This window comes from Gracilinanus agilis, chromosome 3 (assembly GCF_016433145.1).
Source record: "Gracilinanus agilis isolate LMUSP501 chromosome 3, AgileGrace, whole genome shotgun sequence".
NCBI lineage: Eukaryota > Metazoa > Chordata > Mammalia > Didelphimorphia > Didelphidae > Gracilinanus > Gracilinanus agilis.
This window is the reverse complement of record NC_058132.1, coordinates 328,775,638-328,803,512: the sequence shown is the minus strand read 5'-3', so window position 1 is coordinate 328,803,512 and position 27,875 is coordinate 328,775,638. Positions and strand designations below refer to the sequence as shown.

General features: G+C 34.1%; 1 protein-coding gene across 1 annotated transcript in view; it reads left to right on the top strand.

Annotated features, from left to right (window-relative positions):
* Window positions 1-27,875, top strand: part of ARMC8 (armadillo repeat containing 8) — a 123,254-nt gene that overhangs the window by 40,505 nt on the left and 54,874 nt on the right. Inside the window, exons 3-10 of the mRNA XM_044669990.1 lie at window positions 902-973; window positions 2,251-2,393; window positions 2,508-2,605; window positions 8,443-8,535; window positions 17,234-17,314; window positions 20,951-21,026; window positions 21,130-21,220; window positions 21,872-21,932. Coding sequence (XP_044525925.1) covers window positions 902-973; window positions 2,251-2,393; window positions 2,508-2,605; window positions 8,443-8,535; window positions 17,234-17,314; window positions 20,951-21,026; window positions 21,130-21,220; window positions 21,872-21,932 — 715 coding nt within the window. The remainder of the gene's footprint in view (window positions 1-901; window positions 974-2,250; window positions 2,394-2,507; window positions 2,606-8,442; window positions 8,536-17,233; window positions 17,315-20,950; window positions 21,027-21,129; window positions 21,221-21,871; window positions 21,933-27,875) is intronic.

Below are 27,875 nucleotides of genomic sequence, written 5' to 3'. Positions count from 1 at the left end.
TGTTACTTATCTCCTGTGTATCATAGTGTTGACAGATGGGATTCTTTTTTATTAATTTTTTTCTATATTGATGACTATGTTGAATTTTTTTGGGGTGTTTATGGTGTGCATTTTGGAAGTTTTGTGGTATTCTGGATTTTTTTTTGCAGTCAAAACAAGGTCATTGAGGGTAGCTAGTTGGCTTAGTGGATTGAGTGCCAGGCCTAGAGACAGGAGGTCCTGGGTTCAAATCTGGCCTCAGATACTTCCTAGCTGGGTGACCCTGGGGAAGTCATCTCACCCCCATTACCTAGCCCTTACTACTCTTCTGCCTTGGAATCAATACACAGTATTGATTCCAAGATGGAAGGTCAGGGTTTAAAAAAATATCATTAACAAATAGTACTTGGATTACTATACCATATGTGAGAAATCTGTTTTTCATTTGGAATCTACACTAGATATCTTATGTATCTGGGGAAGGAAGACAATTTTGGCATGTGTCTATCTCCCTGTTTTTATGACTCACTTGACATTAATAATCAGAAGCCCATTAAACAAAGTTATTTCTGCTGTTATATCTTTTCAAAGTCCCTTATGATTTGTATAGATAGATATTCTGATTATCTTTAATAAACTGAAGGTTACACTTCTAGCTCAATAGGACACGTGCTTTTAGTTCTTTTGTTTTGTTTAGTTTGGCTTGATAGCTTTGTGTTAAGCTGTCTACAGTTCCTCCGCATCTATTTTACTAAGTGTCAGCTAGCCAAAAATAATGCTTTTTCTGACATAGAATAGGATTTTAAAAAAAAAATGCTTTGTTTAATGCATGATGCTGCTATAAGAGGGGTCAATTAATAGAATCATTTGAAGAATTTCTCTGATATTTCAACAAGATTACTTTTTTCCTTTTTGAATTTAGAGACATGAAAAATGCTGTAATTGGAAATAACAAACAGAAAGCCAACCTCATTGTTTTAGGAGCAGTACCAAGGTATGTTTTTTTGTAAATGAACACCCTCCCCCTTATTCATAGAACATTCTGATTCTATTCCTTTCCAGTCTTAAGAATTACTTTTCTTAAAATTTTTCTGTTCCTGAAAATGCTTCTTAATTTTTCTTAATGATAGTCTGAAGCATGTGAAGAAAATGCCTCTAAAAACTAAAGTACCAGAGAATTGATTTATCCAGAGAATGTTATTTAATTCCTATCATATTAGAAATTTAATAAGATTGCTGTAACAGTAACAAAATATTCTAAATAAATAAGCAAAATTTAAAATAACTTGGCTTATACATTGTATCAACACTATTATTTTCCTTCTAATCCTGATCTTTTGCAATTTCTCCTCTAATTTGGACCAATTACTATATGGGACCCAAATACCATTTTTGAAATGTATGAAAGTTATATTTTATTAATTGTCATGCTATGAATTTTACTTTTTAGAATTACCATTTTATAGACCATATGATTTCTTTGAATGAGAAGACCAAAAAAAAAGTGACAAAATCATTAATTAAAATTTGAAGAGATTTAGTACTATTTTACTTCTTTGTAGAGTGTCATCTATCAGTAGAACCTCTCCTTAGGGGGATTTTTTTACATACATACATACATACTTGTGTGTGTGTGTGTGTGTGTGTGTGTGTGTGTGTGTGTGTGTGTGTAGTAACTTTGGGAGGAAAAGGGAACCCTAATTTGAATCTCAAAGGAGCAAATCTTGTTAGCCCTGGCTGCCTCTTGGCTCTTATATTTCTATACAACCGTCCAAAGTATACTACTAATGTATCACCTGTTGTGTTATTTCTCTAATGTACTTATTTGGGGTCAGATGTCTATAACTCTTTCTCAGTTGGTTCTGAGGTAGGCTTCTATGCTTTTATCTAAAAAATGCTGCATTTATTTAGTTTATGGAGTTCAGTTCTATACTTGAAGGACCAACTAATGTTTGGGCTTGGGAGGCATGGATCTCCAAAGATCTACTCGGAAGTCAGGTTCTATAGACTTTTGTTATCTTAGTTCTACAAAGAAGAATCACAGAAAATTATTAGGCCATTAAAATATACAGAACTTCATTATGTTTTTTTTAGTTATAATTTTAATTAACCAGTTAATTAAATCAAATAAGTTCCCCCAAATAGCTACAATGAGCTGAATCCATTGTACCATTTAAATAGCTATCATTATCTTTTTGTTGTTATTTAGTGATGCTTTGTGTTTTAACTTTTTTCGTCTTTTAGTTTTTTTTTTAATTTTTACTTTTGTAGACTCTTATATCTGCTTCAGCAAGAAACTTCGAGCACAGAGCTAAAAACTGAATGTGCTGTGGTCTTGGGAAGTCTTGCTATGGGTACTGAAAACAATGTCAAGTCTCTCCTGGACTGCCATATTATTCCTGCCTTGCTGCAAGGTATGTAAAGCTCAAACCTTAATTTTAATATAGTGCATTTTGATATAGCTTTCTGGTTTTAGTGCAATAAATCTGTTCTTAAAACTGTATGATAATCCCAGTTTTTGTTAATAGGATTACTATCTCAAGATTTGAAATTCATTGAAGCTTGCCTTAGATGCCTTCGCACCATTTTTACCAGTCCAGTTACCCCAGAGGAACTACTTTATACAGTAAGTTTTACGAAGATGAAAATCTTAAGTTCTAGTATTATAATACTAATAATAATGAATACTTTGTGAGTATAAATGATATTTTCCATATTATGGCTGATTGAGGATGGGGGAGTTAAAAGAAAAAGGTAGATTGAGGAAATTAACAACAAATATGTCTGACAGTGGTACTTGGATTTCTGTACCATAACTTAATAACATAGGAATGATGGCCAAGGATATAGTATATTAACAGTATGGTAAAAAAATATTACCTAGAGGCTTACAAATCTGATCAAAAGGGATCATATACATATGTCAAATCTGGTACTGTAGAGCATATTAGATCACAGATGGGGAAAATAACAGAAAGAGTTATAAACCAGAGGTCCTAATGAAAAAGAACTTGGTGTCACAAATATCACTGAAATTTGGTGGAATAAGACTTATAACTGGTCTATGACTCTGAAAAGGTACACTATTGAAAATGAACAAAAGTTAAAAAGGAAAGGGGTGTGGATTAGCATTTCTTTTGGTAGTGTTTTTTTTTTTTAAACAAGTTATATTCATATATGGAAATCTAGGAACTGCAAACAGCAAAACATGAAGAACATCTGTGTGAGGATCAAAAGTGGGAGAAACAGAAGTGATATCTTTGTGTGTTATATACTCCTTGACCAAACAGATAATAAACAGTTTGGAAGCATGGCATTTTAGTGATAGGGGATTTCAACTATCTGGAAATATGTGGGAGCTTTCTCTTTTGCTGAAAGCAAAACAACTGATAAATTATATGTCTGATGATCATTTTTTCCTTCAAAAGGTAAAATAGGTAATAAGTAATTTTGAACCTGATTCTGACCATGAAGGAGGAATTGGTGGTGAAGGTAGAGATGATATTGAAGAAAGGAAAGGTGGGCATAGTCTTACATAAACCTTAGATTTTAGAAGAGAAGATTTCAAAAGATTCAGAGAAAGAATAAAATTTTTCAGGGAAAACTAACCCCAAGAATAGAAAGTCCGTAAGAATGAAATTCTGAAGAAAAAATAGAAATAAGGATTAAAAAAAGGGGAGCAACAGAAAGAAATCAGCAAGATTACACAGAGAACTTAAATTAAATTGGATTTTAATAACAGAATAAGGTGTTAACTTATGTTAACAGATGCTCAAACTCGGTAAACATTCAGAAATGTAATCAAGACAACCTTAATATACCACCTTACATTCACTGTAACATCAGGCATAGGAAAAAAATTATAAAACTAATTGTTGGCAGGTCTGTGGGAAATATATTGAGTGGCACTGTAGTTTCTAATATTTAAGTCTTAATACAAAGTATACAAAATAAAACAAAATACAAAGTCTTATACAAATAACTTCAAGACCAACAAGGCCATGTATATAGCAAAAAATTGCAAGATTTGCAAGGCTAATTAATAGCCTTTGACCTAGCAATTTTGTTGCTTTTCATTGTAACAGAAAAAATCTATTTGTATGATATGGTCATAACTTACAGATATCATAGCAAAAGACTAGAAATGATTTGCATATCTTTTTGAAAAAATTATCAAATAAGTTATTATACATTAATGTAAAAGATTAAGGGGCTATAGAAATGATAAATGTAACGTATGCCAGAATAGAAGGTCCTTTTGAGATTATGGAAAGTGAAATGAACAAAACCAGAACTGTATACATATAAACCAGAATTAATATTTAAAAAATGAAAAATATAGACTCTAGAATTTGGGGCGAATTAGAATACAAAACAAATGCAGTTTTTAGTTTTTAGGATTCATTGGTTCTACTCTGTTAAATGATATAGTAAGTATGTTCTGGGTTCAGCCTCCCAGAGTAGGTGTTAACTAGATTATGTTATCCCTCCTGGTTCCTGGAGTACTCAAAGGAGCTTCTAAGTATCTCTTCTCTCCTACCTTGACTAGAGCCTCCACCAATTGTCACAACCCCCCACCCCCACCCCAACCCACCCCCCAGGTAATGATTAGCACTCTTGTTATATTTAGTCATTTAATGTCAATTAGCTTTTATAAAGGGATAGAGAAAAGGAAAAAGGCATACACATTTCTCCCTAATCCTTGGGCACACACCCTCTTCTATCACACCTCAATTTCTAGTGAGAATAGGTTTGAACATATAACTCAATTCTTAAAAAACATTGGTCTTACCAAGATCACATCCAAATTCTGCATTGTTACCAGATGAATCCTACTCTCAGTTACTATTGGGCTAGGTCCCAAAACGCATTCTTTACTTCTCCAGGGCATTGATGCTGAGCTTGCTGCAAAAACTCAGAATCTGGGATAATGGAATATCTAGATCCCCACTCTCCTCCACAAAATCATGGTCTCTAATCCCTTTAAAAAATGGTGAAGCAACAAGATCAAAGCCCATTTTAATTGAGCCATATATCATGTTGTTTAAAGTGGGGAAAATGCTCAGACTCTCTTTACCAGTTTCTTACTGGATGCCATCCATGAAGGAGTCAAAGGAAGAGTGCCAGCCAAAGCGAAAAATGACCAAGTTATCCATCTAGTTGCTAGAGACTTTTTGAAGAAAACTCCAGACCTGATCATGTGATTTGCAGAACAAAACTAGTTTTTTTTTTTACATATTTTATTTTTTTAGAAAGATTTTCCATGGTTACATGATTCTTGTTTTTACTTTCCCCTTCATCCCCCTTACCCCCCCCATATCCAACACGCATTTCCACTGGTTTTAACATGTGTGATCAATCAAGACTTATTTATATATTATTGATAGTTGCATTTGTGTGGTCATTTAGTGTCACATCCCCAACCATGTCCGCATCCACCCATGTGTTCAAGGGGTTGTTTTTCTTCTGTGTTTTCCACTCCTGCAGTTCTTCCTCTGAATGTGGGTAGCGTTTTTTTTCCATAAATCCCTCAGAATTGTCCTGGGTCATTGCATTGCTGCTAGTACAGAAGTCTATTACATTCTATTTTACCACAGTGTATCAGCCTCTGTGTACAATGTTCTCCTGGTTCTGCTCCTTTCACTCTGCATCAATTCCTGGAGGTCTACTTTACATGGAATTCTTCAGTTCATTATTCCTTTGAGCACAATAGTTCCATCACCAGCATATACCACAATTTGTTCAGCCATTCCCCAATTGAAGGGCATCCCTTCATTTTCCATTTTTTTTGCCACCACAAAAAGCGTGGCTGTAAATCAAAACTAGTTTTATAATATGTATACCTGCACAAATCTCTCAAAGGTACCTCCATTACATGTAATCATCACTGTCCCAGAAGCAGACTCTAGCCTCTTTTCACATAGGCAATTTGCATCAACCAAGCACAAAAAATCCTTTAGATTTTTAATCTTTACTGCTTGTGTTTATTTGATTAATAATTTTCATTAACTACAAATTTATAATAAAAATTGCTTTAGAAACTTGATTAGAAAGTGGAAACTAGGTTAAATAATTGAGGATTAGTACAAAAGAATAGCATGATCTAGTAAAGCAGTGTCAGGAAAAGTAAATTCCAGAAGGCAGTGAGGCAGACAGTGAATGCTGAAGACTACAAAAACAGTTTTTTAAAGTTATATTTGGAGCAGAGAGGCAGAATGGGTAGAGAACTTGATTCAAAATCAAGAAGATTGGCCTTATTCCTACCTCTCAGAAAATACTAGCCAAGTGACCTTTTCAAATATTTAAACTTTCAGTGCCTCCAGCAACTCTTTAAGAAACTAAGTTTTAGAGAAAGTCCTGATCTACTTTGGAAGAGGAATTTTCTCATCAGGAACAGTTGACAGTTATGAAATTACATTTCTGGTTTGTAAAAAAAAAAATGAAGTCAAGAGAATAAAAGAAAGGTAACAACTGTAAGTTGGGTTAGATTGGATAGGAGAATAATCTTTGGATTGGAAAGGACAATAAAAAATGGTAAATGAAGACTTTATATTGAAGATAAATGAGATGTTAAAAGAGTATCTACAGGTTCAAATGAATAACATCTAGACTCTTGAAAAGAACTGATAGATATTACTGAGTTACTCTCAGAAATCTTTGAAGAACCATTAGGAATGGAGAAGGCTGCAAGACTTGTACCTGATTTTCAAAAAAGGGAAGGAAAGTTCAATCTGCAAACTATATTTACATGAGGGAGCCTGATTCCTCTCTTTGTAAAATTCTAGAATATCTTATTAAAGGACAAGTTTATGATTTTTTTTAGAAAGAGAAGACATGATGACTTAATAAACATGAAGTCATCCAATCAAACTGACCCTGTTTCCTTTTTTCTAAAAGGTTTATACAGTGATAGGTCAGAAGAAAGCATATTATTAAGTTATTTTTGACAAAAATCTTTCCATGTGGACAAGATGGGTAGACATAGGCTAGGTAGTACAGGTAGGTGAACTGATGAGTGACTACCAAAAGATTAGTAGTCTTTCAATGTGAACTTAGAGGAAGATCTCTAGTGTGGTATCTGTAAGTAGTGTCAGTTGTTGCCTAGGAAGATTAAAGACTTTAAAAGCAGGGTTAGTCACTGGATTTGGTAATTAAAACAGTTAAAAAAAAAAAAGACATTAGTAAACTTTGAGAGCAGTTTGAGAGAGCAAACGCTAAATTACAGAGATAAGAAGAATGTGCATGATAAGCAAATTGAAGTATTAAATATAAAGGACCTCAAAATTTTTTGTTGAAGGGAGAAAGTCTTTTCATTTATGAGACCCTTGATTAATTTTTTCCCAATACTGATCAGTGACTGTTGTTCACAAAATTTTCCCATACCTGTCTTAAACGATGAGTTTCAATGAACCTCAGTAATTTATATATTTGTACATCTTATGTCAAGAGTTTTCTTGGCATAGAAGGTACAGTTGTTTTTTTTTGTTTTGTTTTTTTTTTGTTTTTTGTTTTTTAACTAGACTATAAGGAACCAGAAAGATGTTTGGACCAGGAAGGATCTTAGTGTTACAAAGAGAATTTAGTTAATAGAATAATCATCAAACTATAATATAGTAGAAATAAACTAATAATATTTGAGAATGAAGAAAAGATAGTTGGTTTTATACTTCAGCTTTGTTCTCTCCTTACTCACCCATCTTTCTGTGACTAATTTATACCGCAACAAATTGAGGTGGATAAAGTCCAAACACTGGAATTTCAGAATCTCTACTATTTTTATAACCTACTCTTCCATTCTTATGAAATTTACAGAGCTTACTATATAATTTTAGAAAATAAGAATATAAGGTATATGTCTTTATTTGAGTCTTATATAAGAAGTCTATAGATACATTAAAATACTGTTATATTTTTATAATGGATTTTATCAGTAATTCTATTTATTTAAAATGTTCTATTTATCAAGTATGAGTAGTTTATGAGATAAACTCAGAACTTATTTTAATTATTTCCAAAGACAGATATTAAAAGTTCTGTTCTTGCATTTTGCCCTGAGCGTTTCAGTGCCAGTAAACATTTTCTAACACCTGCTATGTGCTAGGCTAGGGATAGAAAAAAAAAGGCAAAAGACAGGAGGTCAACTTCACCATCATATAATCTGAAATATTATATATTAAATAGTTTATAGCAGTGATGGGCAAACTTTTTAAAGAGGGGGCCAAAGGAAAGGAAATGCTCATCCTTCAGTCTGTTTCTAAGGCAACTCTTTTGAAGTTTCATTGTATTGTATCCTACTCATTGTATTTATCAGATTAGGAATAATGTGACCTGGCCAGATAGAACGTTTCAGGGGGCTGCATCTGACCCATCACTGGTTGTAGTAATGTAATTTAAAGTATTATCACTGATTAATAGAATTTAAACTGTCTGTTATTAATATTTTCCTTTTCAACTTATTTCCAGGATGCTACAGTTATACCACACCTCATGGCACTGCTTGGTAGATCTCGTTATACACAAGAATACATTTGTCAGATCTTCTCTCATTGCTGCAAAGTAAGGATGTAGAATAAATGTTTTTTCTAATGTAAAATTTTGTATTCCTAAAGGAAATTGTTTTTCTTCAATATTTTTTTTAGATTTGCAAAGAGGTAATAGGAATGGAAAGTGAGTTTTTGCTGTCAGTTTAATATGAAATAAAATTCTTTAGAACATACCTTCCATTTCATAATTATAAGGAACCCACAATGTAGACCTACACCTGATCTGGACCTTCGAGCAACTCTGAGAGGTGAAGTGACCTGGCCAGGGTCACACAGTGTCAGAGGTGGGCCTTATCCCAGGGCTTTGCAATTGCCAGACCATCTCTTTATTCACTATGCCAGTAATGATTCTTTATCAGTGTTGGTGAACCTTTTAGAACTTTTTAAGGACTTTGTGCCATGCCCCACCCAACTCCTGAGACTGGGTGTGGTGCCCCAGCTGAGTTCTGCCACCATGATGGTAGAGATAGGCTCAAGTGCCACACACCCTCCCCTTGCATTTGGGGCGGAGTCAGGCTCCCAGCCAGCCAAGCCAAGGTCCTGTGTGTGCCCACAAAGAGGTCTGCATGCCATTTTTGGCATGGGTGCCATAGGTTTGCCATCACGGCACTATGAGAGAAATTCTTATTAATTATTTGTTATAGAGATAGGAATTGGACATATAACTTCAATGGCATAGAGAACTCTTCGTAGAGGCAACTTCTACTAATCCTGAGCAGCAACCTTCTGAGAGTTGTTTGGAGAGGTTAAGGGACATGTTTGGGGTCACACAGCCAGTATTTGTCAGATGTAAGACTTGAATCCAAGTCAGGCTTGCTTGGGGCCAGGTATCTCTCAGCTTTCCTCTGCTGTCTCTATTTAGTTGAAAGAATTTCATTTATAAAGAAATTTGAAAGTTAAACATCTTAGTTATTATTATGGAAGGAAGTGTCTTCTAGTAAAAATTATTCTCAAAAGCAATAAAACTTTTAGATTTCTTTTTGTTTAGCATGTGGCTTTAATATATAGATAAAATTATCATTTCTATTTGGAGAATCTCTTTACTTTATCAATGAGCAAGGCTAATAGATGTACGTAAATAATTAAGTTACCTGAACATCAATAATGTAGAGATAATTATGGTAGGAATTTTAAAAGATTGTTCAGATACAAATGTAGCTCATCTTAAGTCATATTTATAGAAGGATTATTCTTTTCTAAAAATCCTATCCATTAATCAGCAAGCATTTATTTTGATATTAAATATCATTTCTAAGGTGTAAGGCTAGGCAATCAGGGTTAAAGTGACCTAACCAGAATCACACAGCTAGAAGGTATCTGAGGCCACATTTAAATTTAGGATTTATTAAGTAGGCATTACGCTAAGTGCTGGTGATACAAGTAAAAAACGGACATTCCTTACTGTTTTTTATATAAATGTGTAACTTCTATAAGCTCTTTCCTTATTCACTTTTTCTTTCTACCCTCCTCCTCACCTCTTTTTTTTCTGTTCTGGAATCACACACATGTTCATATATATGTAAACTTTACACATATGTACATACATTATATATGTGGTAGCAAACTATGACTTCTGTTGAATACTTGTGCGAAGAGCCTGCTCTTCGCTTGGTTGGGTCTCTGGAGGTGGGATGGTGTGGCGAAGAATGGAGTGAAGATGAGCCAGAGTGCAAGTCAAATTGCCATCTGCTGATTTTCATTTTTATACCCTTTTTTCCTTATGATCTCATACAGGTTTTGATTTTCCCATACTTTCAAAATCACATATTAACTTTTGAAACATCACAAGATTGGCATTTACTAATTATCTTACTGTGGTTAAACAAAGAAGCAAACTTGTCAATAATTATTCGTTATGGCCTGGCTTAGTTGGAACTTATTCTTTTCAGCCATCTGTAAGGTACTAGAACATCAGTTCCTAGCTAAGCATAATAGTTAATTATATTTTAACTAATTATATCATGTATATAGTTACGTTATACTATTCATTCCCATCATAAATCAAGGAGATAGTTATGGTAGTTGATTACATCTAATAAGATACAATAATATCATTCTGGTCCAAATTTTGTTCCCATGCTGTTCTTTCTGCAATAGGGTTAATAAGAATGCAGTTCTGGTAGGATGATTCTGTGCTAATTTGTCATTCCCTTATTTTCCTTGTGTTTCACTGTTTCTTTGGTCTGTGGGAGTTTGGGAACAAACTCAGGCCAGGTATTTTCTTGCTGGGAACTTTAGAAAGTTGCATTAGCTCACTAACTGCTGGTTTTTTTGCTGGGCTGATTCTAGAGGAAATGTCTATACTCTAGGGGGTTATACAGGGGTTTATTTTGGGGTAGTGGGTAGTCAGTGGTTGTGATTGTTCTTGTCATGAACCTGTATTGTTTTTCTGTGTCTCCTTTGAGCCAGATAAGGATATTGATTGCAATAATTTCAATACAAGTGAATGTCACTGAAAAAGAGTCACATAGGGTAAACTGAGTGTGGAATTTCCATCCTCCTGACAACCTGCCCTGCTGGATTGTCAGAGCTTGTGAGTAGCCTTGCTAAACATCACAGCTTAGATGGCTTCAGGCATACTTGTGTTCAAATTCATTGAATATTCAGTGATTCTTCCAAACCTATTCATCCCTCTCTAAACTTCTCATGGCTCCTCCTCCCCCTATCCTCTGAGATGAAATCCTTTCCTCATATTTTACTGAAAAAATTGGGGTCATTTGTTGAGAGCCTCCTCTTCTCTACTATATCTTATTTTATATCACTCACAGATCTCCTATCATTTATCTCCTACGTCACCTCTGCCTCACATAATGAATTGGCCATCTTTTTGCCATGGCAAAACTACTCTTTATCCAGAAATTATCCCATTCCATCCCATCTTCTCCAGCAAAGTATAAATGAAGTAGACTTGAACCCAGATCTTTTTGACCACTGTTTCCTCATTACACCAAACCTCTCATGCCAAATGTAGACACGGTTAATTTTATCTAGCTCCTATTTAAAAGTATAGAAATCAGTTACATAGGAGATCATGCCATGTCGGAACTTCTGCTCCAGGGCCTCAACTCTTATTTCCCTCTCCACAGCTATCCTTTATTTCACTCTACACTCACCTCTTCCACAGGCTCCTTGCGTATGTACCTTTTCCTTTCTGCCACCACCCTCACCCCTCTCATACCTTTTCCTATTCTGGAACCATTCATCATGGTCAGTCAGCTTTACCATTCTTCTTGAAATGGACTATGTTAATATACTTCCTTATCACCCTCATAACTACCCATAAAAGGGCCCCTATCTAGTCACCATTCCTGAAGGATTTATCACAGAGAATGTTATCTACCTCGAGAGAAAGAACTGTTGGAGTCAGAATGTTGATGAAAGCATGCAATTTTTCAATTGTTTATTTGGGTTTATGTTTGGGGGTGTTGGTTTAATAAGATTACTCACTTACAAAAATAAATAATATGGAAATATATTTTGCATGATAATACACTTAAAATCCAGATTGAATTGCCTGCCAGCACCAGGATGAGGAAGGGGAAGGGAGGGAGGGAGATAAGTTTGATCATAGATTTAGTAAGACTTGTTTGGAAATGTGTTATTCTATGCGATGGGCAAAAAAATACATATATGTATATATAAAGCAAAAAAAAAAAAAAAAAGAATGTAAGCTCCTTGAGGGCAAAGCTTATCTTCATTTATGTCCCTGTTTTCTGTAATACTTTACTCATAGTAAGCACATAACAGTGCTTTTTTTCATCATTTGGTTAACCATCAAACATTAAATACCCTACTGTGTACAGTATGTGTACCTATATGAGGTGCTAGGCATACAAAGACAAAAATAAAACAGTCCCTTCTCCTGTGGACTTTACATTCAGTTGGTGGGAAACAAAATATATAGAAATAAGTTTATAAAAAATTCAAAGTAAATTTTCATGGAGAGGCATTGTCATCATGGGGATTAAGCAGATGCTTCATATGGTACTTGAGCTAAGTTTTCAAAGAAGCTACAGATTCTAAGAGGTAGAAATGAGGAAGGAGGGCCTTTCAGGCACAGAATCCAGCCTACACTAAGACATAAAGAATAGGATATGAAATTTTGTGTGCGAGAAACAGCTAAGGGCCCAAGGAGTTATATGCATGAATCAAAAAATATATAATAAGACTGGAAAGATAATGTGGAGCTGGGTTCTAAAGGGTTTTTGATGGCAAAGGAATTTGTAATTGATCCTTAAGGTAAAAAAGAACCATTCTAGTTCATTCACTTGGACAACTTTATGGAAGATGAATTGGAGAAGGAACATGCTAGAAGCAGAGACCAATTAGTAGTCTATTATAGTCATCTCTCAGGAGGTGAAGACTTAAACTATAGTTGATGCCTCTATAAGAAGAGAGAAAGGGATGGAATTCCTTGAGACTATATTGGAAAGAATGTATAACATTCATTCTGCTTAGTTTAGAAACTGCTTATAGCAAAAAAATGCCTTTAAAAATCCTACCCCTTTCAGTTGTAAAAGATCTTTATTTTGCCTACAATTTAAAATGTTCACTACTGAAATTATCCATAGCTAGTTTAAGAATTAACTTCTGTGAGAATAAGAGTTTGTTCTTCTTGTTAATATTTGCAGTGATACTATTTGCAAGAATCAATAATGTGGTTGTAACTAAAATGATGTTACCCATTATATTACTATGGCAGTGATTTTTTCTGGTATATTGTTTTAAGCAAAATCAATAATGTAGTTGAGGTAAAACTTAGAGCACTTAAATGTGGGCATTTAGTTATAATGATAAAATTTTTATTGTTTATAATCAGAGTTTATTATAATCATAACTAATTTTAAGGCAAAATAAACAGAATCAAAATAATTTTGCTTTTATTATGATGTTATAATAAAACTTTTCAATATCCATTTTCTGAGCTTGTCACTGCTAAAGCTATGACTTTAAATCATTCCCTCCGCAACTTTTTTTTTAAAAACCTTTACCTTCCATCTTAGAATCAATACTATGTATTGGTTCCAAGGCAGAAGAGTGGTAAGGGATAGGCCATGGGGATCAAGTGACTTGCCCAGGGTCACACTAGGAAGTCTGAGGCCAGATTAGAACCCAGGACTTCCCATTTCTGGGCCTGATTCTCAATCCACTGAGGCACCTAGCTGTCCCCCTCAGCAACTTCTATGTACCAATAATATTAAGTAATTGTTCCTTTTCTGCCAAAAAAAATTCTTTTAATTTTATTCTTTTATTAGAAAATATGTGATAGTAGCCAAATCAGTTTAGAGGTTTTAGATGATAAAGCCTAAGAACCTTTTAGGTGATTTTTGCCAAAATAGAATTATTTTTAATGAATTATACAAATTTTTCATAATTCAGAAATTGATGATTATTTTTTCAAATGTTTATACCAATATCATAAAATTTTACACTATACCTGCCAGGTGCCTCTTTGAATGATATGACCCCATAATTTTTGTCATATAAACCTCAAAAGTCGGAGTAGTAGGCACAGAAACTGAATTATGTGAATATTTTACCATTTTAAGATCTCGAGCTATATTGATAGTGGCTTTTAGGAGTTTTAAGAGTATAGCAGTCCCTTAGTACATCTTATGTGTTTAGAGCATAGTTCTAGTATTGGGGGATCCTATTTTTTGTTTATTTGAGTACATTTTTACAAATTACATTATGATACTTCTATGAACTTTTTTTTGCCTCTTTAAAACATCTACCTAGATACTAAGCACATTAAGGATTGTTTTACATAGCCAGTCATTTGAAACTATCCATTCAACCAGTCAACAATAATTTATTCAGTACTAATCATGTGACAGGAACTCTGTGAAGTGCATGCTGGAGATACAAGAACAAAGAATAAAATAATCATTATAATGAGCTTACATGCTAATGGGGTAGACAGAAATATAGAGAGAAATATATACATCATAAATATAAAGTTAATAAAGACATTTTAAGAGTGGAATTGGAACCATCGCATTTTGCTTTTGGTGCATTTGACTAGACAAGAATGTTTTCTTATTGTTTGCTTCACCAGAACTAAATGAAGATTGTTTCAACCTCACATTCTCATTCTCTCTCCCTCTCTCTTTCTCTTTCTCTCTCTCTCTCCTATAGAAATAAAAGAATAGTTGAATTTAGGGTACTTTGGGAGGAAGGGCTCTAACCATGGTTCTAGTTATTGGAAAAGCTTGCAGGACGGGGTGCTTGGGTGTCATCTTAAAGGAAGAGAAAGGACTCTGTGAGGAGAATAGGAGGGAAGAGATTCCAGGCATGGGACTGACAGGTGAAAAGTCAGAGATAGAAGTTGTAATGTCATGAGTGAGGAACAGAAGAAAGGCCAGTTTAAGCTGGATTGCAGAGTGCAGCTGGGAAATAGTGACCTATGATGTTGAAAAGGTTGACAAAGTCTTTTAATAGGATCTTCTCAAAGAACTATGTGCTATTTTTTTTCTGTGTAAAAATGGCATTCTCTTTATTCTGCATACTTTAATTTCAGAAAAAAATAAACATACACAGCCCACAATACACAACATCCTACTCCCCACATGGGAGGAGGGGTAACAGGGACCCAGCTATGTGCTATTAAGAGTGAAATTAGGAAAATCTTAGATTCCAAATGGTCTACACTGAACGTAATATGTATACAGTGATAGCTTTGGGTTATGCAATTCAAAAAAAATAAATTAAGATATTCATTTGAAACAGAATTGTCATATTTGTAATGGGTTTTGTTTGTCTTGTCTTCTCAGTAGGGGTGAGTTAAGTAAAGGGAGAGAAGAGAGACTTTGGAGCTAAAAATAAAGTTAAACTGAATTTTAGAAAATGAAATCAGAAGTATCTTTTAAAATTGCATATGTCTTTAAGAAACTCCAGTTACTTTATTTATTTTTTTGGCTTATATGGTTTAGAGAAGCATGGCTTTTTATTATTTTGCCTTTATTCTAGGTAACTTACTCATCTTCCTATTTTGAAGCAAGAACTACCCACTTCCTCTTATCCTCACTTTCTTGTACCTCGTTTTACCAGACCTCTTGATTTGCCATTTATGTCTTTTAGATGTAAGAGGGGGTCAGGTGTGGGTACACACACACACACACACACACACACACACACAAACTTGGTATCAGAGAAAAGTGAAGCTGAGTTAAAAAAATCAGAGGGGTTGGATAAGCTCACAACTACCAGCAGTGCAATAGTGTCCCAATTTTGTCACATTTCCACCAACATCTATCATTTTTCTGACATATTAGCCAATCTGATAGACATGAAGTAGTATAGTTATACTTATTTTATAGTATAGTTATAGTTATTTTAATTTGCATTTTTTAAAAATCCTTCCCTTCCCTCTTGGAATCTATACTGTGTATTGGTTCTAAGACAGAAGAGTTGGTAGGGCTAGGAAAAGGAGGTTAAGTGACTTGCCCAGGGTCACACAGCTAGGAAGTATCTGAGGCCAGAATTGAATCCAGGACCTCCCATCTCTAGGCCTGGTTCTCAATCCACTGGACCACCTCACTGCCCCCTAATTTGCATTTTTAATAGTGATTTAGAACATTTTTTTCTGACTATAGGTAGCTTTGATTTCTTCATTTAAAAACTGTCTGTTCATATCCTTTGACCATGATTGAGTTTTAATAATCTCATGAAGTAGGAACACAACCATGACATGTTTTATATATAGCCATTAGCATTTCTCTGTTCTTAGCCAGGTCTTTGATGAGTTGGTTAAAAATAAACAGAACTGAATGATGTAAAAGAAAATAACTTCATTCTTCCACTTTGCCCTCTTTCATTTTTTTCGTCTGTATCAATTAGTAAAAAAGAAATAACTCAAAGTTAGAGAGAAGCCAAACACACATATGTTTGGCTTTTTACCTCAAAATAATTAAGAATGAACAATATAATTACAGTCTGTAGTATAAATATTTTTCACAGCAAATTGCATAGATATCATTAATTAGTTAAAACAAACTGTGTTTGGAGTCCATTTTAGACCTTCAAGAATCTATTTCATTCCTTATTTTGACCTGAGTCATACTTACCTCTCAAACTCATTAGAGGGAAGGGAAGGCAATAAGCACTTAAAAATACCTACTATATTATAAGCAAAATGCTAAGCACTCTTCATCTATCATCTCATTTGAGACCCACAACAGTCCTACAGGGTCCCATTTTATAGTTAGAAAAACTAAGTAACTTGCTCAGAATCACCACAGCTAGTCAATATCCAAGTCTAGATTTGAACACAGATTCTCCTGACTCCACACCTCATATTCTCTCCATTGTACCACATGATTAGTTGAGCATCGTTTTAAGTCATCCAAGCTGCCATTTTTCCTGCTTATGATTTTGATAGGCACTCGTGAAGGACAAACACAGGAAACAGGAAATGCAACTGTACTAGTCATTTGGCTGGCGATGGTTACTTAGTTAAAGAACTAGACTGCCCCTGACAAAGCAGGTTTCATGCTTTCTTATGTTCATCACAATGAGGCTCATGACTGTAAAGTTAGGCATGATTTTGCAAAGGGTATTACATGCAGATCACCTGCCCTACTGTTTCAGGATAATAAGGAAAGCATCAATACAGGTGAAAAGTATCTTTTGTGAAAAGACTTACTGAACAGAGTTTCACTTTACCAGATTGCTATATCAGGTCTGCATAAATATTTTCTCTTTTCTTACAGGCACCAGATCATCAAACAATTTTATTTAACCATGGAGCAGTACAGAATATTGCTCATCTGTTAACTTCAGCGTCATACAAAGTAAGATCTTAAAAATTATAGCTGTCCTTTGTTAGGTTTTTTTTTGCTTCATTTTTTTTTCTGAAGAAAAGACTCATACTTTATTGTATTTGTAATGTTTGCAATCAAGAGAAAGTGACCTTGTGAAGAAAATCTTCATGTCTATTTTACTATCTATGAAAAGCTTTCCTTCTGACATTTTTAAGCTGCAAAGTGCTTTTACTTTTCGGTAGGCAGGAAGTTGGTTTTGGTTTTCATCTGTTTTCATCTGTTTTCATCAACAGTATTTCAAATTTTTCTGGCTCAATGCCAACGAAAAATATGAACTGTCCTTTGGAGAAATGTCTTAAAGTGTAAACTCCTTCAAAAAAAATGATGTATCAATTTTGAAAGTAATTTGGATTGGAAATTTCTGAAAACTTTTCATTTATTCACAATAACTATAATCTAAAATGGTACATTTTTATATGAATATTTAAGATGTGTTATACTATTTCTGAGAAGTTATACTATAGGCCATCAGTATTTAGACCGTTCAATTAGGCTTTTTAAAAAAATGAGTAGGTAAGCAATAAATTAGCCCTTTGAAATGCATTTTTAAGTCAAATCTTGAGAATATCAGCTTGTTTCCCAGCCAGTGTGTTATATGATAAACTGAGAATATATGCTTATATCATAGAAGAATCTGATTTTTGAATGGAGTGCTTCAGGGGAGGTTGGCAGACATCTTAATATGCTGTTTGTGTCACTCTTAACTACTAGATTCTGCTCATTCTCATGTTTTAACATCATTGGATTTCAGGTGCCCATAGGGATGATTCTGTCAACTGCTAGGAACATTAAACCGATTGAGCCACCTTGGCATTAGGTTAGGCCTGCTATATAGAAAGACTCTGTCTTTGATCCTTGTCCTTCAGCTGTAGATTGAGGTTGTTAGGTCTCTTCACAGAATCTAACTGGTTCCATTGATCTAGGCTTTGCTCGCTTTGAGAAGTGGGTTCATGAATTAGAGTAGCCAAAGGGCTCTGGTTCAAGGAAAAATAAATTCAAGAACTGCAGTCAAGAAGCATCAAATGATTAGACCATAAAAGGGTCATCTAATCCAAACCCCTCAAACCTTTCATTTTACAATAAAGAAACTTAAGATCAAGAGAGGTTAGTTATTTTGCTCAGGGACATACAGGCAATAAATGGCAGAGTCAGAATTTGAACCAAGGTCTTCGGAATCTAAAACCCAGTATTCTTTAAATTGCACTATGCTGCCTTTCAAGAAACCAAGAAAACCATGGGGTCTTTTTAAACTTTCCGAGGCAGCTTTGTGTTTACAAAGGCTATGCAGGATAAATAAAGGAAACAGTTATTATGCCAGCCCTAAGGTTGGCAAGTGTGATAGCTGCATTGCCACCTTTAACAACTCTAAAGAAAGTGTTGGTTGAGTTTTGATGAATGAAATTCATAGCCATAAGCAGTCTTTGGTGCCTGTAGATTTCAAAGTAGGAGAAATAAAGTCAGCATGAGAATAGGTAAGAAAGTTATTAGGCTATTCAGCCAGTGTGTAGAGCATGGAGCTTGCTGCTAGAAGGTTGGGGGTAACAATAGAATAATAGGCACTGGAATGGGACAGAGGGTAGACAGAGACAGAGATACACTAGGATCCTTAATTTAAAATGGAATGGCAAAGCTCTCATTTTCACTATCTCAACTTGCAGGATTCGAGCTTCATTAATTAAAGTGCTTCCATTTTCATACCTAGTGTTTTCTTGTTTTCTTCATACACCCAGACTTTAAATTCCCCTCCTTTAGTTAAAACAAGGAATAAACCAAGTTCATCTGTTTGATATCTTCACTGTAATTCATTTTTACTATTAGTCATTTAGTCATTTGTTTCTAAATATGGAATAAAAAGCTTTTACTTACAAAAATTTCAGGCATTAATAAGTTTTTGCTTTGTTTTTGTTTGTTTCTTGAAATGAGCCTTTAAAATAAGTAAGCTGTACTTAAAAATAAATCAAATTTAGTGCTTTTGGGGAATTACTTAAGGAAGTTCATGGTCCTTCTTTAAACTTTCCTAAGAAGACTGATTGAGGTTGCTTGAAGCCTAATGCAAGTTATTGTTAGATTTAAGGGTCCTGTGTGCCATTGGTGTCTTTGAGGGTCTAGAATCTCATACCCTATGTTACAACTATCACACATGCATACATGTGTGGATATGTAGAAACAACATGAATATGTATTTATAAGATACAAATCTGATAAAATTAGAATAGTTTTAAAAAGAGGATGATAAATCTCACACATCTCTATTAAGTACAATTATCCTTTTTTTAAAAGTATATAATAAATTCCACAAGCTAATTTTTAAGCTGTCCTGTTTGTCGTTGCCTCCCAGACTTCCTTCTGTTTATTTTCTGTGCATGAAAAAAAATGCTTCAGTGACACCCTTTTTTCAATTCTTTTTTTTTTTTTTTTTTTGCTTTTGAATAAAAAAAGCATAGTCAAGCAAAACAAATCCACATCAACCATTTCCAAAAATGCACATCATTCTGCACCTTGAACCCACCTTTCAGCATGCTTCATCATAGTCTTGCTAGATTATTTGCATTATAATGTCTTTTGAAACTGTTTTTCTTTAAAATGTGATAGTCATTAAATAAACTGTTTTAGTTCTCACTTCCCTCATTCTGCATCAGTTCATACAAGTGTTCCCAGTTCCCATCCCTTTTATCTTTAATAGCACAATAATATTCCATTGTATTTATTTATCACATTTTATTAAGCCTCTTCCCAGATGATAGTTAGCCAACTTAGTTACTAGTTTGTTTGTTTTTTTAAACCCTTACCTTCCATCTTAGAATCAATACTGTGTATTGATTCCAAGGCAGAAGAGTGGTAATGGCTAGGCAATGGGGGTTAAGGGACTTGCCCAGGGTCACACATCAGATCCCAGATTTGAATCCAGGACATCCTATCTCTAGACCTGGGTCTCAATCCATTGAGCCACCCAGCTGCCCCCTCTAGTTCTTTTCTGTAACAAAAAGATCCAGAAAAAGAGAAAAATTGAAACAATTTATAGTCTTTGCCAAAATCAAAGTAACCCCTTCTATTATAAAATCATGAAATTTTTCATAATCCCATATTGTATGATACATGGGCACTGAATGTAAAAAAATGTTCACTAAAGATTAAGAATTCAATTGTGTAGAAGGAAAATAGTTTTTTTCAAATTCTTTTTCTCTAGAACAACTTGAATTATTTCTGGAAATTGCTTCTCCTTCCTTTGTTGTTCCTTTTCTGTTCTTACTTATCTCACTTGAAATATAATTAATTATCATTTCCTGGGTAAAAATAAAAAGTCTGTTGCTTTAGATTAATTATATTAAATACTTTCCTTCTTGTACTAGTTCATGTTTTCTACTTTGAGATAAATTGTCCTATTTTAAGTGGTACTTATGTCTTTGTTGTACTTTGTTATATTTATTCAGATACAGTGTAGATTTCTACTTTTTAACACCTTTTATCATTTTGCATATATTTACTATTTCTTCATGTACCTATATTCTAATTGCTTATAGATCAGTTTTTGCAGATGCTGAAGTATATTTTATGGTTTGAGGTTGGTTTGTTTTCCTTTTTTTTTTTTTTTTTTTTTTAAAACAGGTTCGAATGCAAGCACTGAAATGCTTCTCAGTTCTAGCTTTTGAAAACCCCCAGGTATCCATGACCCTTGTAAATGGTAAGCTAAAAACTTTGCTAGATTTTTTAATGTTTTAAAATGAACAATTTTATATGATTAAAGAATTTCCCAAATTCTGGTTTGTTGCTTCTTTTATTTCTAGTTTTGGTTGATGGAGAATTATTACCCCAGATTTTTGTGAAGATGTTACAGAGGGATAAGCCTATTGAAATGCAGCTCACATCAGCAAAATGGTAAAACTTAATATGACATAAAGGGAAAGGAAGTGCATTTATAAATATTTCATGATATTAGCAAGATATGTCTCAACTGCTATCTTATCTCACTTGAGAAATTGGAGAATTTTTTGGTTCTCCCTTGCATAATTTATTCTTAAGTAAAGTTGGAAATTAGTAGAGGTCTCATTTAGAATGGATACACTTTCTGAACTCTAGAATGTGGTATACTAACTGCCATGTAATATGATTATTATCTGCAATGGAAAAAAACAGATACCATATTAATGTCCTAGTGTTTATAATTAAGTTGCCAATGGTATCAAATCAACATTTTGAAAAAGTATTTTAGTATCTATATCTGGTATAATGTAAATATTTTTAGATCTAAAGTAAGTCATATTGTGACAACTAAACTACATTTCAATTCAGACTCTCTGTTAGGTTTGTCTTTAGTGCTATATTTGTTTCTAAATGTAATCTTTATACTTCATTTTATTCAATCTTTTTGCTAGCACCCCAGCACTTTCTGTGTTATTAGTTGGTTTTGTTGGAATATTTGATGACTGAATAGAAAAAAGAAATGTACTTCTAGCAAATAATAATTGACTTGATTTTCCTATGTAATTTGAAAAACAATTTTCAATTTATATTTCCATTTATTTCTAGCTTAACATATATGTGCAGGGCTGGAGCAATTCGGACAGATGACAACTGTATTGTGTTAAAGGTAACTTAATTTCATCTTGTTTTTAGATGGGATGTTAATTTTTCAGAAATCAATATTTAATGCATTAAAATATTTTGTACATTTATTGTTATTTCCTGATTTTCTCTCTCCATTAATCATTTGATAATTTAGGCATATGTATCTATGACAAAATATTACAGAAGTACTATCTGTTGCATGCCTTCCTTCACTTCATATAAATGGGCTAGTCATTTAGATTTTTTAAATTGGTGCTAGGTACATTTTGAAAAAATCTTAGACCAGGAATAAAATATTCTATTTGTAATCTCTTTGGAGGTCTTTTGATGATGGAAAAGATGTAGAATGTATGTAGAATTCAGCAAAAACACTGAAAATATTTTACCATTTATCTTATGCTTTATATACTTGTAACTTGCTTTACCTATAGTGTAGGTATTTAATGTCATCTTGGTTTGAAAAGTACAAACCATTCCAGACTCATCAAAGCATTATTAAATATCCTAAAAGTCCTACTAGGTTGTCTCATCATAGCATATACGTAAGTGTATTTGCATTCCCAATCAGTTTTCCTCTTTTGTTTCTTTAGTGGGTCTTGCCACCATTTGAGCATAATTCTAGATTGTTCTTCATGATAATTAGATTGGTTCTATACTCATCAGTAGTTTATTAATAATACTTATTTTCCCTTATCTCCTCTAGCATTTGCAATTTCTGATCAGTGTGAGATAGTACTTCAGAATCATTTTAATTTGCATTTTTTATGAATGTAGATAGCTTTGATTTTATTTGTTCTGAAATTTGCCTATTCATATTTCTTTTTTTTATTTTTATACATTTATTAATATTCATTTTTAACCTGATTACATGCTTCATACCCCTACTTTCCCCTTTACCCCCCGCTTTCCCCTCACCCATGGCTGACGCACATTTCCACTGGTTGTAACATGTGTCCTTGTTCAGGGCCCATTTCCATATTGTTGTTAGTTGCATTGGTGTGGTTGTTTCTAGTCCACATCCCCAATCATGTCCACCCCAACCCATGCGTTCAAGCAGTTGTTTTTCTTATATGTTTCCTCTCCTGCAGTCCTTCCTCTGAATGTGGGTAGCGTTCTTTACCATAAATCCCTCAGAGCTGTCTTGTGTCATTGCATTGCTGCTGGTACAGAAGTCCATTACATTCGATTTTACCACAGTATATCAGTCTCTGTGTACAATGTTCTCCTGGATCTGCTCTTTTCTCTCTGCATCAGTTCCTGGAGGTCTTTCCAGTTCACCTGGAACTCCTCCAGTTTATTATTCCTTTTAGCGCAATAGTATTCCATCACCAGCATATACCACAATTTGTTCAGCCATTCCCCAATTGAAGGGCATCCGCTCACTTTCCAGTTTTTTGCCACTACAAAAAGTGTAGCTATAAATATTTTCGTACAAGTCCTGTTTATCTATGATCTCTTTGGGGTACAAACCCAACAATGATATGGCTGGATCAAAGGGCAGGCATTCTTTTATAGCCCTTTGAGCATAGTTCCAAATTGCCAGCCAGAATGGTTGGATCAGTTCACAACTCCACCAGCAATGCATTAATGTCCCAATTTTGCCACATCCCCTCCAACATTCATTACTCTCCCCTTCTTTCATTTTAGACAATCTGCTAGGTGTGAGGTGGTACCTCAGAGTTGTTTTGATTTGCATTTCTCTAATTATTAGAGATTTAGAACACTTTCTCATGTGCTTATTGATACTTTTGATTTCTTTACCTGAAAATTGCCTATTCATGTCTCTTGCCCATTTATCAATTGGGGAATGGCTTGATTTTTTATACAATTGCTTTAACTCCTTGTATATTTGAGTAATTAGACCCCTGTCAGAGTTTTTAGTTATAAAGATTTTTTCCCAATTTGTTGTTTCCCTTCTGATTTTGACTACATTGTTTTTGTTTGTACAAAAGCTTTTTAGCTTGATATAATCAAAACCATTTAATTTACATTTTGTAATTTTTTTCTAACTCTTGCATGGTTTTAAAATCTTTCCTTTCCCAGAGATCTGATAGGCATAATATTTTGTGTTCACTTAACTTATTTATAGTTTCCCTCTTTATATTCAGGTCATTCACCCATTCTGAATTTATCTTGCTGTAGGGTGTGAGATGTTGAGCTAAACCTCATCTCTCCCATATTGTTTTCCAAGTTTCCCAGCAGTTTTTGTCAAATAGTGGATTCATGTCCCAAAAGTTGGGCTCTTTGGGTTTATCATACACTGTCTTGCTGACATCATTAACCCCAAGTCTATTCCACTGATCCTCCCTTCTATCTCTTAGCCAGTACCATATTGTTTTGATTACTGCTGCTTTATAATATAGTTTAATATCTGCTAGGCCCCCTTCCTTCGCATTTTTTCCCATTATTTCCCTTGATATTCTTGATCTTTTGTTATTCCATATGAAGTTTGTTATAGTTTTTTTAATTCAGTAAAGAAGTTTTTTGGTAGTTTGATAGGTATGGCACCAAATAGATAAATTAATTTGGGTAGAATGGTCATTTTTATTATGTTAGCTCGTCCTACCCACGAACAATTAATGGCTTTCCAATTGTTGAGATCCAGTTTTATTTGTTTGTAAGTGTTTTGTAGTTGTTTTCGTATAATTGCTGTGTTTTTTTTGGTAGATAGATTCCCAAGTATTTTATATTGTCTAGGGTGATTTTAAATGGTGTTTCTCTTTCTACCTCTTGCTGCTGTGATGTGTTGGAAATATATAGAAATACTGATGATTTATGTGCATTTATTTTGTATCCTGCCACTTTGATAAAGTTGTTGATTGTTTCTACTAGCTTCTTAGTTGATTCTCTAGGATTTTTTAAGTATACCATCATATCATCTGCAAAGAGTGATAGCTTAGTCTCCTCATTGCCTATTTTGATACCTTCAATTTCTTTTTCTTCTCTAATTGCTATTGCTAGTATTTCTAGTACTATGTCGAATAATAGAGGTGATAATGGGCATTCCTGTTTCACTCCTGATCTTATTGGGAAGGCTTCTAATTTATCCCCATTGCATATAATGCTTGTTGATGGTTTTAGGTATATACTGTTTATTATTTTTAGGAAGGGTCCTTCTATTCCTATACTTTCCAGGGTTTTCAATAGGAATGGATGCTGTATTTTGTAAAAGGCTTTTTCGGCATCTATTGATATAATCATGTGATTTTTGTTTGTTAGACTTTTGATATGGTCAATTATGTGGATGGTTTTCCTAATGTTGAACCATCCTTGCATTCCTGGTATAAATCCCACCTGATCATGGTGGATGATCTTCTTAATTATTTGCTGGAGTCTCTTTGCTAATATTCTATTTAAGATTTTTGCATCTATGTTCATTAGGGAGATTGGTCTATAGTTTTCTTTCTCTGTTTTTGGTCTACCTAGCTTTGGGATCAGTACCATATTTGTGTCATAAAAGGAATTTGGTAGGATTCCTTCTTTGCTTATCATATCAAATAACTTGTATAGTATTGGGATTAGTTGCTCTTTGAATGTCTGATAGAATTCACTTGTGAATCCATCAGGTCCTGGTGATTTTTTCTTAGGGAGTTCTTTGATGGCTTGTTCAATTTCTTTTTCTGATATGGGATTATTTAGGTATTCTATTTCTTCTGCTGTTAATCTAGGCAATTTGTATTTTTGTAAATATTCATCCATATCTCCTAGGTTGCTATATTTATTGCCATATAATTGGGCAAAATAGTTCTTAATGATTGCCTTAATTTCCCCTTCATTAGATGTGAGGTCTCCCTTTTCATTTTTAATACTGTCAATTTGGTTTTCTTCTTTCCTTTTTCTTATTAGATTGACCAGTACTTTATCTATTTTATCTGTTTTTTCAAAATACCAGCTTCTAGTCTTATTTATTAATTCAATAGTTCTTTTACTTTCAATTTTATTAATTTCTCCCTTAATTTTTAGTATTTCTAATTTAGTTTTCATCTGGGGATTTTTAATTTGCTCACTTCCTAATTTTTTGAGTTGCATGCCTAATTCATTAATCTCTGTCCTCCTTAATTTGTTAATATATGCACTCAAGGATATAAATTTCCCCCTGAGTACTGCCTTGGCCGCATCCCACAGAGTTTGGTAGGATGTCTCATCATTGTCAATCTCTTCAATGAAATTGTTGATGGTTTCTATGATTTCTTCTTTGACAATTTGGTTTTGGAGAATCATATTGTTTAATTTCCAATTGGTTTTTGATTTGCCTGTCCAGGTGTCCTTACTAATTATTATTTTTATTGCATTATGATCTGAGAAGGTTACATTTATTATATCTGCTCTTTTGCATTTGTTTGCAATGATTCTATGCCCTATTACATGGTCAATCTTTGTGAATGTACCATGTGCAGCTGAAAAGAAGGTGTATTCCTTTTTGTCCCTATTTATTTTTCTCCACATATCAATTAAATCTAATTTTTCTAGGACTTCATTCACCTCTCTTACCTCTTTCTTATTTATTTTTTGGTTTGATTCATCTAGATCTGAAAGAGGAATATTTAGATCTCCCACTAGTATGGTTTTACTCTCTATTTCCTTCTTGAGCTCTGCCACTTTCTCCTTTATGAATTTGGATGCTATACCACTTGGTGCATATATATTGAGCAGTGTTATTTCCTCATTGTTTATACTGCCTTTAATCAGGATGTAATGACCTTCCCTGTCTTTTTTAATCATATCTATTTTTACTTTGGCTTTGTCAGAAATCATAATAGCCAGTCCTGCCTTCTTTTTCTCATTTGAAGCCCAAAAGATTTTACATAAGCCCTTAACCTTAAACTTGTGTGTGTCTACCCGCCTCATATGTGTTTCTTGTAGACAACATATGATAGGATTTTGGTTTCTGATCCACTCTTCTATTTGCTTCTGTTTTATGAGTGAGTTCATCCCATTCACATTCAGAGTTAAAATTGTCAGTTGTGCATTCACTGACATTTTTGTATCCTCCCTACACCCACCCCTTCTTCTTACACTATTTTCTTTTTTTTTAAACCAGTGGTTTACTTTGAGCCTGTATCCTTTATCCCCTCCCTTGATTGACTTCCCTTTCTTCCCCCTCCCTTCTTATTCGCCTCTTTTTGTTTTTTAAAGGCCTAATGAATTCCCTCCCCCTTCTTCTCCCCTCTCTTTTTTGACCTCCCCACTCCCCTGCTCCCTTTGGTTTATCCCTTCTGACTTTCTCAGTAAGGTTAGATAGAGTTTTTTATCCGAATGGATAATAAAGTCACTCTTCCCTCTCCCGGTTGATTACACTCAGAGTACGGTTTGATTATTACCTCTTAATGCTCTCTTCCTCTCCTTCTTGTGATAGTATTTATCCCCTCCCCTTCCCATGCCCTCTTTGTGTGTAATAGAATATCCTATTTTTCTTATTTACTCAGATTTTTCTTGGTGTCCCCTACTGTTCCCCCCTCTTTCCCACTCCCCATGTCATCTTAGACCATTCAGTATCCTGTCCTCTCCCTATGAATTATTCTTCTGGTTGCTATAATAGTGAATATTATAATAGTGAATAGAGTTCACTACAGAGAATTATACATAGCATTTCTCCACCTAGTAATACAGATAATCTTTTTTAAGCCCATAAAGAGTCAATTTAAAAACAAAAATTATGAGCTTTCTTTCTTTTCCCTCTGTTTCTTATTTACCTTTTCATGTTTCTCTTGGTTTTTGTGGTTGGGTATCAAACTTTCCATTTAGTCCTGGTCTCTTTTGTGCAAAAACTTGGAAATCTTCAATTTTGTTGAATGCCCATACTTTCCCTGGAAGTATATAGTCAGTTTCAATGGGTAGTTGATCTGTGGCTGAAGGCCCAGTTCTCTTGCCTTTCTGAATATTGTATTCCAAGCCTTGCGTTCTTTTAGCGTTGAGGCTGCCAGATCCTGTGTGATCCTTATTGGTGCTCCTTGATATTTGAATT